Raw genomic sequence first — 12,791 nt, forward strand, 5'->3', positions numbered from 1 at the left:
AAGCTTAAGCTGGTATAAAAGTTAAAATATATGACATCTTCTTGATTAAAGCCTCCTAGACACACCAGCCTTGAAAAATGAGAGAAGAATGAGCACAACCTATTTTATCATTATAATAGCATTTAGTAAAGACACTCATAAAAGCAGAGGCACATCTTATCAAGTGTGAGATGGTACAGCACTGATAAAAATAATCTGAATAAGAAGTGCTTGAAACTTCAAAAGCTTTGCTATTGCCTGTGACATTGACTTTTCATGTTAAAAAATTGTTTAAAGTAACTGTCTTCAGTTTTTATTTATGGAAGAGAGAAATAAGAAGTTCATGCTACATATCAAATGCTCAAGAGATAAAATATTCTTAGAAAAGATAGAGTTCATAAAAGGGTCACTGACAAAGTTTTCTGTCTGAAGATCCAAATGCAATAAATAGCTGGAAAGCAGTGCAAGTTAAAGCTGTGCTTCTTCATTTGTTTGGAATATTTGTTCACATCATAAAAGAGACAAATTCTGGAGGCCCTTGAGAATCCATGCAGTCTTCCATCAAGCTTCCCATAGTGATAAGGGAAAGCTGATGGTTGTTATTTCTTGCACGACAATGATTCCTGCCTCATCCCAAATTCTTGAGAGCTGATTCATACAAAGAGTTGTGCACTGCAAGGGCGTAACTTACTCCCAACACGAACTGGGAGTAGCTGATCTCATCTCCATGGAAGCAGTAACTTCTACAGAGCTCTTGTAGCATGGGAAGAATTACCATCAACAGGGGTAAACTGTAATCTCTCCTTTGTGACAGACAGATAAGTTGAAATCTTTACCCTACTTTTAGTTTTCCAATTTTGAGCACTGTAGTCACTAAGCTTCCAACAAGTTTGCAAGTTAGAAGATAAAAAGCAACACTCAAAAACTAGCTATCATTTGTAAAGGATAATTTAGAAGACATCAAGTAAATTTCCAGAGAAATTCTCCATCTTGTTAAAACAGAATGGACAAAAACTATTTAGGTGACAACTGTGTATCTGGGAAGTCTGTCACTGCTGAACATGTTAAATCACAAGTTGAGGATGGTGGAAGGCTGCTGTGGAAGGGACAGCAGCTCAGACTTGAAACTATAAACAAGACAAAAATCTAAGACATACCAAAGAAGGATTTTGTCCTATTCAGTGCTATAAAATCTTGGCTATGTATTTCATCCATTTTGAGTACCAAGCTTTACATTTAAGAAGATTTACAACTTTAGGACTAGGAAACAGATTGTATCAGGAAAGATAAATTCTAGAATAGATTAACCAGCAATGTCATAAAGCATCCAGTAGTGGTGAATTTTAAGTACCTTAAGCAAAAAGCCATCTGAACCACCATATGAATTTTTGATCCTACCTTGGGGAATCAGGACAAATAGGAAGATTTCTCAACTCCTCTTCCAAAATATTTTTCTGTGATTCCATGGGTTTTTATTGCTTTTATCTCAAAAGTATAAATGAAATCCAATGTAATAGAATTTTTGAGCTGGATTTTGTATCAGGCTTTTGCCCTGAGCAGGCAGTATATATTACACACAGTTGTATGCAGTCAGCCTGGTTAGTCACTGTCTGCCTAGCATCCAGAGACAAATATAAACATGTAAAATTGACTGAGTATATGTCTATTTATTTTGTCCTCAGCCAAAAAATTCACAACTTTTTCAGTGGTGGGATTTTTTTCTTATAATACAAGTTTTCAAAGGAAGATATTACACAAAAATCTCAGCATTCCTTGAGGAAGTTTTGTTTCCCAGAAAGCAAATAATTAACTGACTCTTAAAAGCTGCAGTTTTGGTGATTTGAATTAGAAATACTCTCTATTATTTTGACTAGGTAAACGGGCTCTCTTTTGATATCTCTATTTGCTTCTCATATTCTCACATTCTTTCACATTATATTAGCATGATAAGATTACATTAGCATTAGAAGGTGTACTGTCAGTATATTTGGGTATCCTTTACAGCTCCAGTTTTGGCTTACGAAATTATGGACTATGCAGGAAGAGACAAAAGCTTTGCTTCTTCCCTTCTCTGTAAGAGGTTTCAGAATTTGAAGGACTAAAGTCAACTGTTCAAACACTTGACTAAAGACACTGTTCAAAGGCACAGCAAGTGTCTTTCTTAAGTATAACAGGATGATCCTCAGTTGCAAACACTGCACTGTACTGCAGTTGCTGCAAGATCAGGTTTTCAATCATAATGAAACAGGCACTAACGGATCCAGAAGATCTGTATTAATTGCTTAAGTGCAAGGTGCATTTAATCAATACACATCCTTCTCGGAACATAAAATATTGTGTGTTATTGCAACAAGAAACTGTCTAATGAACTGTGTGTTCACTTTTGCATACTCATTTATTCTGACATTACACCTGCAGAATGGAAAGTATACCATCTCCACAGTCAGCACTGTGAGTTGCCACTTTCCAAATAGTGGTTTGATAATGCCATCAACTTTTTCTTGTTCATTTTCATGGAGAAATTACTCACTTAACTGACAGCATTTCTGTACATATTCTTTTGTGAAGAGGCTTACATGAAAACACACTATTAATGCTTTGGGCTCTTGAAAGGAAAAGAAAAATAAACCAAAAAAGGTGCCTACTTTCTTCTGAATTCCTTAATTGAAAAAACCCTAACAGATTATCAGCCTAGTAGTAATTTAAGTGCTGTTGATAAAAGTGACTGCTGATAAAACACTACTTAATAAGTCATTAGGAATTTACTGACACCTTTTACATAGTTTTACAATCTAAACAGGTCAAAATATTCTTACTTTTGCATTTCTAAGTATAGGCAGTCACTTTTGAACTCTGGCAAAGTAAAACAGCTAAATTATTAGTAGAGACTTGGTTTTTTTAGTACAACGTGGGATTTTAGCTGAACACCTCCCATCTCTTCAGGATCAAAAAAAGTTACTGATTCTCAAGAAGTTTGGGGTGGCTCAAAGACTTTAGATACAGGAGGAGATCTTTGTAAGTCTATATTGAAACAGAATTGCTTTATTCTATTTAAGCATAGGAAAATTAGCTGAATACAAACAAAAGGTGTCACTGACACAAATATTTTCATGAGTCAAAATAATGTCTAAAGATTGTTCAACCCTGCAAGTTAAGCAATTAAGCAAGGTATATAAGTCTGTCTAATTTTAAGTCCTGCTAGTTCATATTTTTAGTAAAGATTTAATGTACGGGGAGAAACTTGACAGCAGGTGTGCCATGTAAAGAACTATGCCACTATACCCTCAGTCATGTCTGTTTCCTCCTCACTTTAACCTCCACTTGCTATTTTTCCTCCAGTCTGTCAGAATTCTGTTTTATAAAACGTGCATTAGAGACTACTGGCTCCACCAGATGCATCACCTACCCTCCTCTCCTTTGAGTGACAATCAACCAACCAAGAAAGAAGCATGTAAACCAAAAATAACATCCCTCTGAGGAAAAAGATTATGCAAAAAAGGTCAGAAAGTGCTCATTTAGCTGAGGGATTCACATGTGCTTCCAAGTGACAAATAGGCAGAAGCAGGAGTCATTGCATGAGAGAGTTGGAGGTGTCAATCTCCTGCAGAGAGGTTTGTTGTCATCATCATATCAAAGAAGGCAGAAAGGGCAACACCTATCACCTGTCTAACCTAACCTGTCTACCAAACTCATCCTGCTATTTGACCTCCTCTTTTCCATCTACCAGGCAGAGAAGGCTGGAAGCAACAGCTTTGAAGCAAACAACATAGTGAGTAGATAGATCCTAGACACAGAGGCACTTCTCTCATTTACCGAGTTCTGGAAGGCAGGCTGGGAAGGTAATACACAATGTGGCATATTCCAAAAAAAAAAAAAGGAACTGGGAAACCACACTTCATCACCACCACAAAAATCAAAGAATGATGCAATATATAAAGTAGACCTAGTTACTGAAACAATAGCATGAAAAGCTCTGTATTTTAATCATACTGCACTTCCTCACAACTTGCATAACTACTGTGTTTATTTATTTTTTTTCTTAGACATCTTGGATTTGGTAGACTGGCTGTGCAGAAATCAGGGCAGCACCTAAGAGCATGTATATGTCAATTACAGCACCTTTTTAACAATAACAACAAACTTCAATGTGTACTTGTTTCAGCAGGTGAATGCTGCCAGCACACAATACCCTGAACAGTCTAGGTTTATCTTTCTTTAGTGATAGCATTACAACAGGTGATACTCTTTATAATGTCACATCAGAAAATACAATAACTTCAAATGTCTATAAATCAACATAAAAAATAATACACGGAATAGAAAGAGTGAATCATAAGATATGCAGTGTACAATTCACTTACTGCGCATTGGAATATAAGTCAATAGTCAGAATGATTAAGGACATCTGGGTATCCCCTGGTTAAAACCAGCTACACTGTCAAAACCTATGGTGATCAGAGGAAACACCTATCATACTGCTACCAGAACACAATGAAGCAAAACACGAATCTATGGTTGCATATCCTTGATATACATCTGTTACGTTGCTTCAATGGACTATTCTTTAGGATTTTTCTCCTACTTATTTTAAAATAAACAGGATTCAATTATCTCTGTCTAAAGGCAACAGAATAGCAGATCCAGATCCCAGAGTCCACTTGCTCAGATACCACTGAAGCCACACACATAAAAGGCATTTCTTGATCTTTGTCCTCTCCTTTCTTTTAACCACTCAGGTAGGGACTGTAATCCCACAGTGTACTTTTCATTCTCCCACCAACTCTCTGCACTGGGAAACCACATGCACACAGACAGGGATGCTCCTGCCAGCAACTGTGCTAGCTGTGAGTGTGTGCAGGGGCTTTCCCTGATCCATCCCAGTTCCCGGACAGGGAGGGAGCACCCGCTGCTGCAAAATGCCAAGGAGTGGTTGGTGCAACATTTTTTGTTTTAGAGTGTGCCAAAGCATCTTAAAAAAGGTCAATCTTTCTCGAGTGTTCTTTGAAACTAAGAGCTGCAACATTCACGCAAAAAAAAAAAAAAAAAAGAAAAAAGAAAAAAAAAGAAAAAAAAAGGCATTCTAGTAGTACTGGTCCAGGTATTCTGAAAATGTTATTATCTCTACATATTATAAATTTCCAAACATCAATGTTCAGGTGCAATAGTGCTTGTATCTGACAGATATTATATAATTTGACTTTCAAAAGATCATCAAGTTGCATCATGTATGCAAGTTAAAATTTAAAAAAAAAACCAACTTTTTTTCTCTTTTTCAACTTACTGCAAGTTTTTTGGATAAATCTTTTCTTTATATAATGTTTCTCTTTTGGCACAAAGTTGTTTTTCAATGTGTTTTTATTATAACATGCACTGTAATATCATTAAAATTTCTAAATCAAATAACTACATTTAATTCTAAAAACCCTTATTCATTGCAGTTATTCCCACTGGTATCAAAGGGTTTAGGAATCGTCACAATAATCAAATTACTTACTGTGATGATACACTGTTCTGGTCATTCCTACTGTGAAGAACCAGACCATCATCACACTTTATGGCTACTGTTTACCTTTCTAATAAATCCTAAATGTTTCTTCTGGATTCTTAACAAAAGCTTGATTCAAAAACTAAGAATAAGATTTTCTCTACTAAATCCTAATAACTACAACAATATTCATAATATATCGCTCTGGAGATACTGAGAGCTAACTGAAAATTGTGAAAACAAGTAAACTTTATCAGTAAAGTTGGGGGGCTTTTTCCCTGTCATTAAAATAGCAAACCCTTTCCTACTGACTGCATGAAATAGAGCAACCACCTTGAAGTCTGTGTCTTAGGACATTCAAAGCCTTTAAGTTGGAATAATTCTTTTTATGCTGTCACCACTTAGCCACTTTGTGGCATATGGGTATATGTGCTGTGTAGTGCTAGGCATTTAACTGTGCTCGAGGATTATGCATTATCTGGTGAAAAACACCTGGTAGAAAAACAAAGATATTATCTCCTATAGTAAAACCCAAACATTTAAATGCACCGTTTTTATCAACAGGGCAAAACATTTTTATTTTAAAATTCGCTATTATCATGCCTTCCACCTGTTGTTAATTTCTCCAGTGGACACAAAAGCATCTATGACTTTCATACCACTGTTTGTTTTGCTGCAGTATAAATTATAAACATACAAGAGGGGATCGCAACTATAAAGTGTATCTCTAAAGAAATTTCTTTTATAGGTGAAAAAGAATATAAAAGAGAAACACTATATTTATTTTCAGACCTCTGACAGAGCTCCTTTTAATACCATATTAAGTCTCTGCTGGGCTGCCAGAAATAAAACACAGTATGAGCTCAGATCTACAGCTTTTATTCTGTGTTTGGGTTTATTCTTAGAGGCGAATGGATTCAATATATTTTCAACCCAACCATATATTTTAAACTGCTGCCAGTTTATAGCTGTCTACAGATCTCCCAAATTCATAGAAGTAAATCTAGAGCCCAACCTCCTCCGCTGATGCTTGCATGAAGGTGATAACACAGAAATTATCTCTCCTGTAGAGTGTGAGAATGAAAAATGATGAGAAAAAAAAAAATCAAACCAATAATCTATATGATCTGATATGATGACTTCTGTAATACAATTACAAACTAATAATTAAGAACATCACAGAATAATTGGATTCCATGCTTTCCATAGTTCTATAGGCTCCAAAACACATACATTTCATACACTTTTGCTTACACTCTTCCACATTCTACCTGGTGTACTCAGTGGGAAATCCAGGCCAAATACTACTTAGCCATGAAAGCAATGGAAAGCAAAGCCTTTAGCAGAGTAACCTGGATTCTGAAAGGAGAATTACTATCAAAAAAACTGTCTATGTCAAAGTGTTGTCCATTTACTTTTGATGCAGCCATACATTACAGTTCAGGCCCAACATTATTGAGATAAACCATCCCATTAACCACCTCCACCTGCACTGCCACACTGTGCTCCAAGTAATGAAGGGTTGGTATCTGCACTCCTTATGTCCCAGAATAGGCCCAAGACTATTAAATGAAGTGTGTGCTAACAAAGGGAATCCTAACGCTATATCAACTACAACTACTGAAATACGGTTTTGGCTCCTTGACTTCCAAGCCCACGAACATTTGCTAATGTTTTCTCTCTCATCTCAAGTAGGAGTAATGGCCTCTGCTCATAGGAAACAATAAATGGCCAGCACTTGTTTGGCAAGGAAGAGTTCATATACAGTCTATTTTGGTACCTGAAATAAAGAGAGGACAAGCAGAATTGAGGAGGGGGATGGGGAGAAGATAGTAGGACAGCCTGGCAGGAATGCACATATCTAGGAAATAGTGAAGCAATCAGGCATTGTATTTTTAGATACTTTCTTTTTCAAGTGCCAAAGATTCCGAATAAATCACAATGGCAAACTGAGAGCCTGAGATGGGATAGATTACAGCTGAATGCTGCACAGATCAAATATTCAGCTCCAACCCAAAGCAGAAGTCCTAAGTGCTTATCTGATACACTGTAAAAGCTTTCCATGACACACACCAGCTACTCCTTTGATGGCTACACTTACTGCTAGATACCATATCTGTCTGCCTCTATATGTTTTAAAATGTCTAAAACCACCTGGTAAGCATAAGTTCTCTAAGCCAAGTATACCTGAAACCTTTCCAGATGTTCAGTTATTTATATATCAACTCTCTGACCATAGGTAGTAACCTTGAAAGACAGAATAATGAATAAGAAATCTGTATTTTGTGAAAATTGGTATTTACATGATGAAAAATTTATATTGATGGAAAGCCAGGGTATTTTCAGCATTCATGTCAAATTCTGTAACAGAATTTTGCATATAATTACTTCTTTACACTCATTGAACAGAGGAACCGGAGATAGAGGCAGAACTCAAATTTTATACAGAGGCTTATGCTGCAGTCAGTTCTCTCAAGCATCAGTTATTTCCTCCACCCTGCAAGAGTAGAACGTATATTTTACACTTAAAATATTTTTATCTCCTTGCATGTCCATTATACATATACATCCCTTCTTAGATCATGAGTCCATTTAATTTATTCCTTCCCTTGTGTATTTGCAGATTTCACAGAAAAAGCATTGCATGTGGAAGCAGCACTTCTAGCATAGTCTAGACACGATGGCCCAGCACCCTGTCCATCTGAATCTTAAAAGTGTCCAATGATGAAGAGTGTCTGGAGACAACAGATCATTATTAAATATAGTGACGCTGACTCCTGACTGACACAAATCAAAGCTTTCACGCTGATATGAATATTGGTGCAAATCACTTGGAAAGTCACTACCTGCTTTTCATCGTGTCAGATGAATCCCAACTGAGATATAAAGAAATTGGTCCAATACATACCACTAACACATAATAAATTTTATCTCAACGCGTGAGATACAAAATCTGTTTCCTCCTTTCCCTCCTCCCACCTCTTGTTTTTTTTCCTCTAATTGTTTCCCAGTATATTTTTTATCACTTTCTTACTTTTTCCCTAGCATCCCTTTTCCTAAATTCCTATTTTCAGCTTATTCAATATGTAATTTTTTGTCCTTTTAGCACTACTTCCTTTGTCTTCTAAGAATGCCCCAAGCAACAAGAGCAAGTCATTCATTAAAAGCAAAAGTGAGCACTAGTGCACAAGGATCTCTCAGAGGTATGGCAGAGAATATTTTAACTCTAAGTAAACTTAAAGTTGGATAAACACTGCTTAATAATACTATTTGGTCCATTGTGGTCCTTCTGCCCACAATGTAGAAATTACTGCCTCTTTCCTAACATGAATTTGTGACTGCCTTGTCTAAGAAGCAAAAACCTTCAACACTTGCCATGAATGACACCATGGCTTTTGTAAATATTTCCATTTTTTGAGTAAGCCTGGTCATACTGGTCAGCACAATCCCCATTCTGAATTCATCACACCCTAAAGCAAAGCAACCAGTTGCTGTGGTAATGTCTTATTCATATCAGTATTCCCAACAGCTTAAGTTTGTCCTAGATATTGAACCCACAGGACACTTTGTGATTAAACTTGTTCTTACCCATACAAACTTTTACTGATAATCTCCCTCTGCTCTTCTCATTTTGCCATGACACTGCATGCCTTTACCCAGTAGCAGATGAGTTTTGGCTATGACTAGAAGAAATGCAGCTTTCTGATAGATAAAACATTGATTAAGACAATTTCATGAGGCAGAGGGATGAAACAGTTCATTGTTACAATGACTCAGTATTCCACAGAGGACACATTCTGTTACTTCAAGAGCTCTCAGTGGTGTTAATTGACATTAATTTGAATGCCCTTGAATCAGAAGATGCCCTGCAAGGTGCAAGATTAAATGTAAGGAGATGATCATCTTAAGGCAGCCACTACCTGTTAAAACGTACAAAATGTTGCCTTTGTCATTAATAGTTTTCATCATTCAAGCTGCCTGTGCGTTATTTGGGCTTTATTTCACTTGGAAAAATGAAATTGAGGAAGAGTCACACTTTTGTTGGTTTCATTTTCTGACTCTCATGCACTAACATCAAATCCCTGTAACAACTCTTCTGCAGGCATTACCATTTAAAAATAACCAATGTTTGAAGCTATGATTCTATTTGAAGAGAATTAATGAGAAAAAAATCCACCTTCCTTGTTAAAAATCCAACAGACAGGTACACTCAGAAATGCTGATGGCCCTGAAAATGAGTTGAACGTTTAAGAGCCTGAAGGGAGACAGCTAGAAAAGTGGAAAGGAAAGTTTAGACGAAAAAGGGCCAAAATTGTGGGAAGATAAAAATAAATGGGCCCTCTCACATAAGGAGAAAGCCCAGAGGAGTGAAGCTAGACACTAGTTAGCTTCACATCACATCACATCACATTGGTGATATGTTGAGTATTGTGTGTCATTCTCCAACAGAAAGGAGGTATTTCTTTTTAGCTCTGTCATTTTTATCTTTCCACATTCTTTTTCTGGCATAAAAACTTATTTTTGAGAAACATTTTGCCTACAGTAAGTCATGTTTCAGTCAGATTTTGCTTCGTAGTCTAAGGGAGTGCAAAAGTGTATCTTACTTCTTCTCACCATTACAAGCTTAAAGTGAATTAAAGCTGTCATTAATTTTTAAAAGCTACTAGGCATGCATATCAAGAGAACCAAAACAGAAAACACATCTAATATAGGGCTCAATTGAAGACAATTTCCATAAAAATATCATCTGGGTATTTCATATTACTTGCATGGTATGGATTCAGATCATATTTCCCGAATTTTTCTATAGACACTTTCCTGTTACTGCGAACTATACCTGTAAGAAAAAACTTTAAGCTTTAAACCCTCTTTATGCTTCAATACCTACATTAGTGATCCATAAACCAAATAATTCCTCAACAGGAGCCGTGCAAATCCACTGTGTCAAAATCACAACCTCAGGTTTTTTTAGCCTGAACAGTCCTGCGTGGTGGTTGCACAGGTAGCCAAGAGCCTGCTCAGTGTTTGTCACTGATGATGTATGTGTTATGGAAAAACAATTTGACTTTCGGATCTCTAACAGACTAGAGCTGGAAGGCTGAGAGTGGTATGTAGAGGGAAAAGCCTAAATTATAACTTGGGGGGCGTTGGATCTGAAAAGTAGTGAGAAGTATCACACCACCACTTTGGTGGCCGTGTCCCTTGTTGGATAATCATGACTCCACATTTTTTTCCCAAAACTTAATGAACTGCAAAGATGGATTTACAGTCGAGCTGATAGCACAGTCAAATACAAGAGTTCCCTATCCCCAACACAAAGGATCTGGTATCCTATGTGAAAGGCTACACATCCTAAAACATTAAAAAAGCTAGGACATTAGGAAAGAGAAAAACCATGTAGAATCCAACAGAGAACACATGGCTGTGAACCTCTTCTAGGAAGCAAAAGATTTATTCTGAAACATCAGAAATCAAGCAAATGGGGGGGATTGCACTGTGTCTTTCAAACAACTTGTTGGTAAGACTACTATTCTACACTGGCATCACAGTTTATGAGAAATCTAGCTGCACAGCAAGAAACATCTTTTCTAAGAAAAGAAGTTTCCCTGGTTTTGACTGCCTGTTTTGCAAAGTTTTTCATTAACTGTCCAACCATCCTCTGCTTACCCAGCTGGCTTGAGCTGAACACCTTTCTCAGCAACATCCTCTTACACACACTGCAGCCAAGAAGCTTCATTTTTAAATAACTGGGAAAAAACTCTTAACACTCCAAGAGTCACAATCACTGTGGAGGATAACAAAGCATGCTTTTCTTCTCCCTAAAATGCAAGTTATCCTGTAGCCTTTCTCAGGTGAAAGCGCAACTGCAATTTGAGATACGGAGAAAAGAAAGGCACTTCTGGCTTACCAGAAGAAGCGAGTCTCCATCAAACAGTTGTCACTTAGGCACCAGAGAGGTACAATGGAGACCACAGCAGGGAGGTGTAAGGGGGACTAACCAAAATTATCTCCTGGGAGGTGGTAACTAGAGAAGGTATACCCTGGAGGTTCATACCTAGCCCCAAGTCATTTCAGCAAAGGCAAAAGTACCAGTTAGGTCAGAGCAGGCATCTTAGGGCGGGATACGAGAAGCCCTGAACGCTTCTTAGCCCGAGATCCCAGGCTTTAAGCGTTTGCTTACTGTCCCCATAGACACACACACACACACACATTTGCCCACGACTACACGGGTGCGTTCACCCCTCGCAAGCGGGCAGGCAGCTCCCCCCTCCCCACCCCATGCCAAGTTGCCAGACTTGCTGCCCAAAGGAGAGGGGACGAGACCCCAAATTAACTCAGAGAAGCAGCCTCGCGTCCCCGCGCTGCCCGCGTCCTACCGCCTGTGGAGCTGGCCTCCTCCAGCTGCGCCGAGATGCTCTCCACTCTCCTCACGTCCATGCTGGGAGGCGCCCGGAGCCGCGGCGGGAACGCGCGGCAGCACCGCCGCGCCGGGGCCGCGGAGCCGGAGCAGAGCGGGAGCGGGGCTGGGAGCGGCGGAGCGGAGCGGAGCGGGAGCGGGAGCGGGAGCGGGGCTGGGAGCGGCGGAGCGGAGCGGGAACGGGAGCGGGAGCGGGGCTGGGAGCGGCGGAGCGGAGCGGGAACGGGAGCGGGGCTGGGAGCGGCGGAGCGGAGCGGAGCGGGAGCGGGAGCGGGAGCGGGGCTGGGAGCGGCGGAGCGGAGCGGGAACGGGAGCGGGGCTGGGAGCGGCGGAGCGGAGCGGGAGCGGGAGCGGGGCTGGGAGCGGCGGAGCGGAGCGGAGCGGGAGCGGGGCCCCGCCTCGGCGGCGGCACCTCCCCCGCCACCCGCGCGGCGCGGGGCGGGCTCGGCGCGGGGCTCCGGGGGCCGCGACCCCTTCCCTGCCGGGAGAGCGAGGGCGAGGGCTCGATCGCCTGCCCCGCCGGGATGCCCCGGGGCCGCTGCCGCCGCGGGGCTGAGCCGGCACCTGCGCCCCGAACCGGCCCGGGAGCGGGGCGGCCGCGCGGACAGCCCAGAGGCAGAGTCCGGCAGGGCCGGGCCGCCCTCCCGCTCTGCTGCGCGGCCGCACACAGGTGGTTCCCGCAGCACCTGTTAGCCTCAGGCTGCCCGGGACACGGACCGGCACTGAGCACAGGGGAGCTCTCATCGCAGCTGCGCTCCTCGAACACCCCTGTCAGGCTAGCACAGGCTGGGAGCACTCCCTAAGCCCCAGGGTATATTTTGGAAGGGATTGGAAAGGGCATTTTAAGACACCTTCATAACACCTCTAATTTATAAAAGCCTACTATGACACATGACATACTATCAGAAA

At 40.3% G+C, this 12,791-nt stretch overlaps 1 protein-coding gene across 2 annotated transcripts in view; it reads right to left on the minus strand.

Moving 5' to 3' along the window:
• The window catches only part of KCNIP4 (potassium voltage-gated channel interacting protein 4), a 400,021-nt gene extending 388,035 nt beyond the window's left edge, over positions 1-11,986 (minus strand). For both annotated transcript variants that reach the window (XM_048302878.1, XM_048302873.1), the window contains exon 1: positions 11,842-11,986. In XM_048302878.1, the coding sequence (XP_048158835.1) occupies positions 11,842-11,902 (61 nt within the window). In that variant the 5' untranslated portion in view covers positions 11,903-11,986. The remainder of the gene's footprint in view (positions 1-11,841) is intronic.
• Between the last annotated feature and the right edge of the window lie 805 nt (positions 11,987-12,791).

Source organism: Corvus hawaiiensis, chromosome 5 (genome assembly GCF_020740725.1).
Source record: "Corvus hawaiiensis isolate bCorHaw1 chromosome 5, bCorHaw1.pri.cur, whole genome shotgun sequence".
In the NCBI taxonomy this organism is placed as follows: Eukaryota; Metazoa; Chordata; class Aves; order Passeriformes; family Corvidae; genus Corvus; species Corvus hawaiiensis.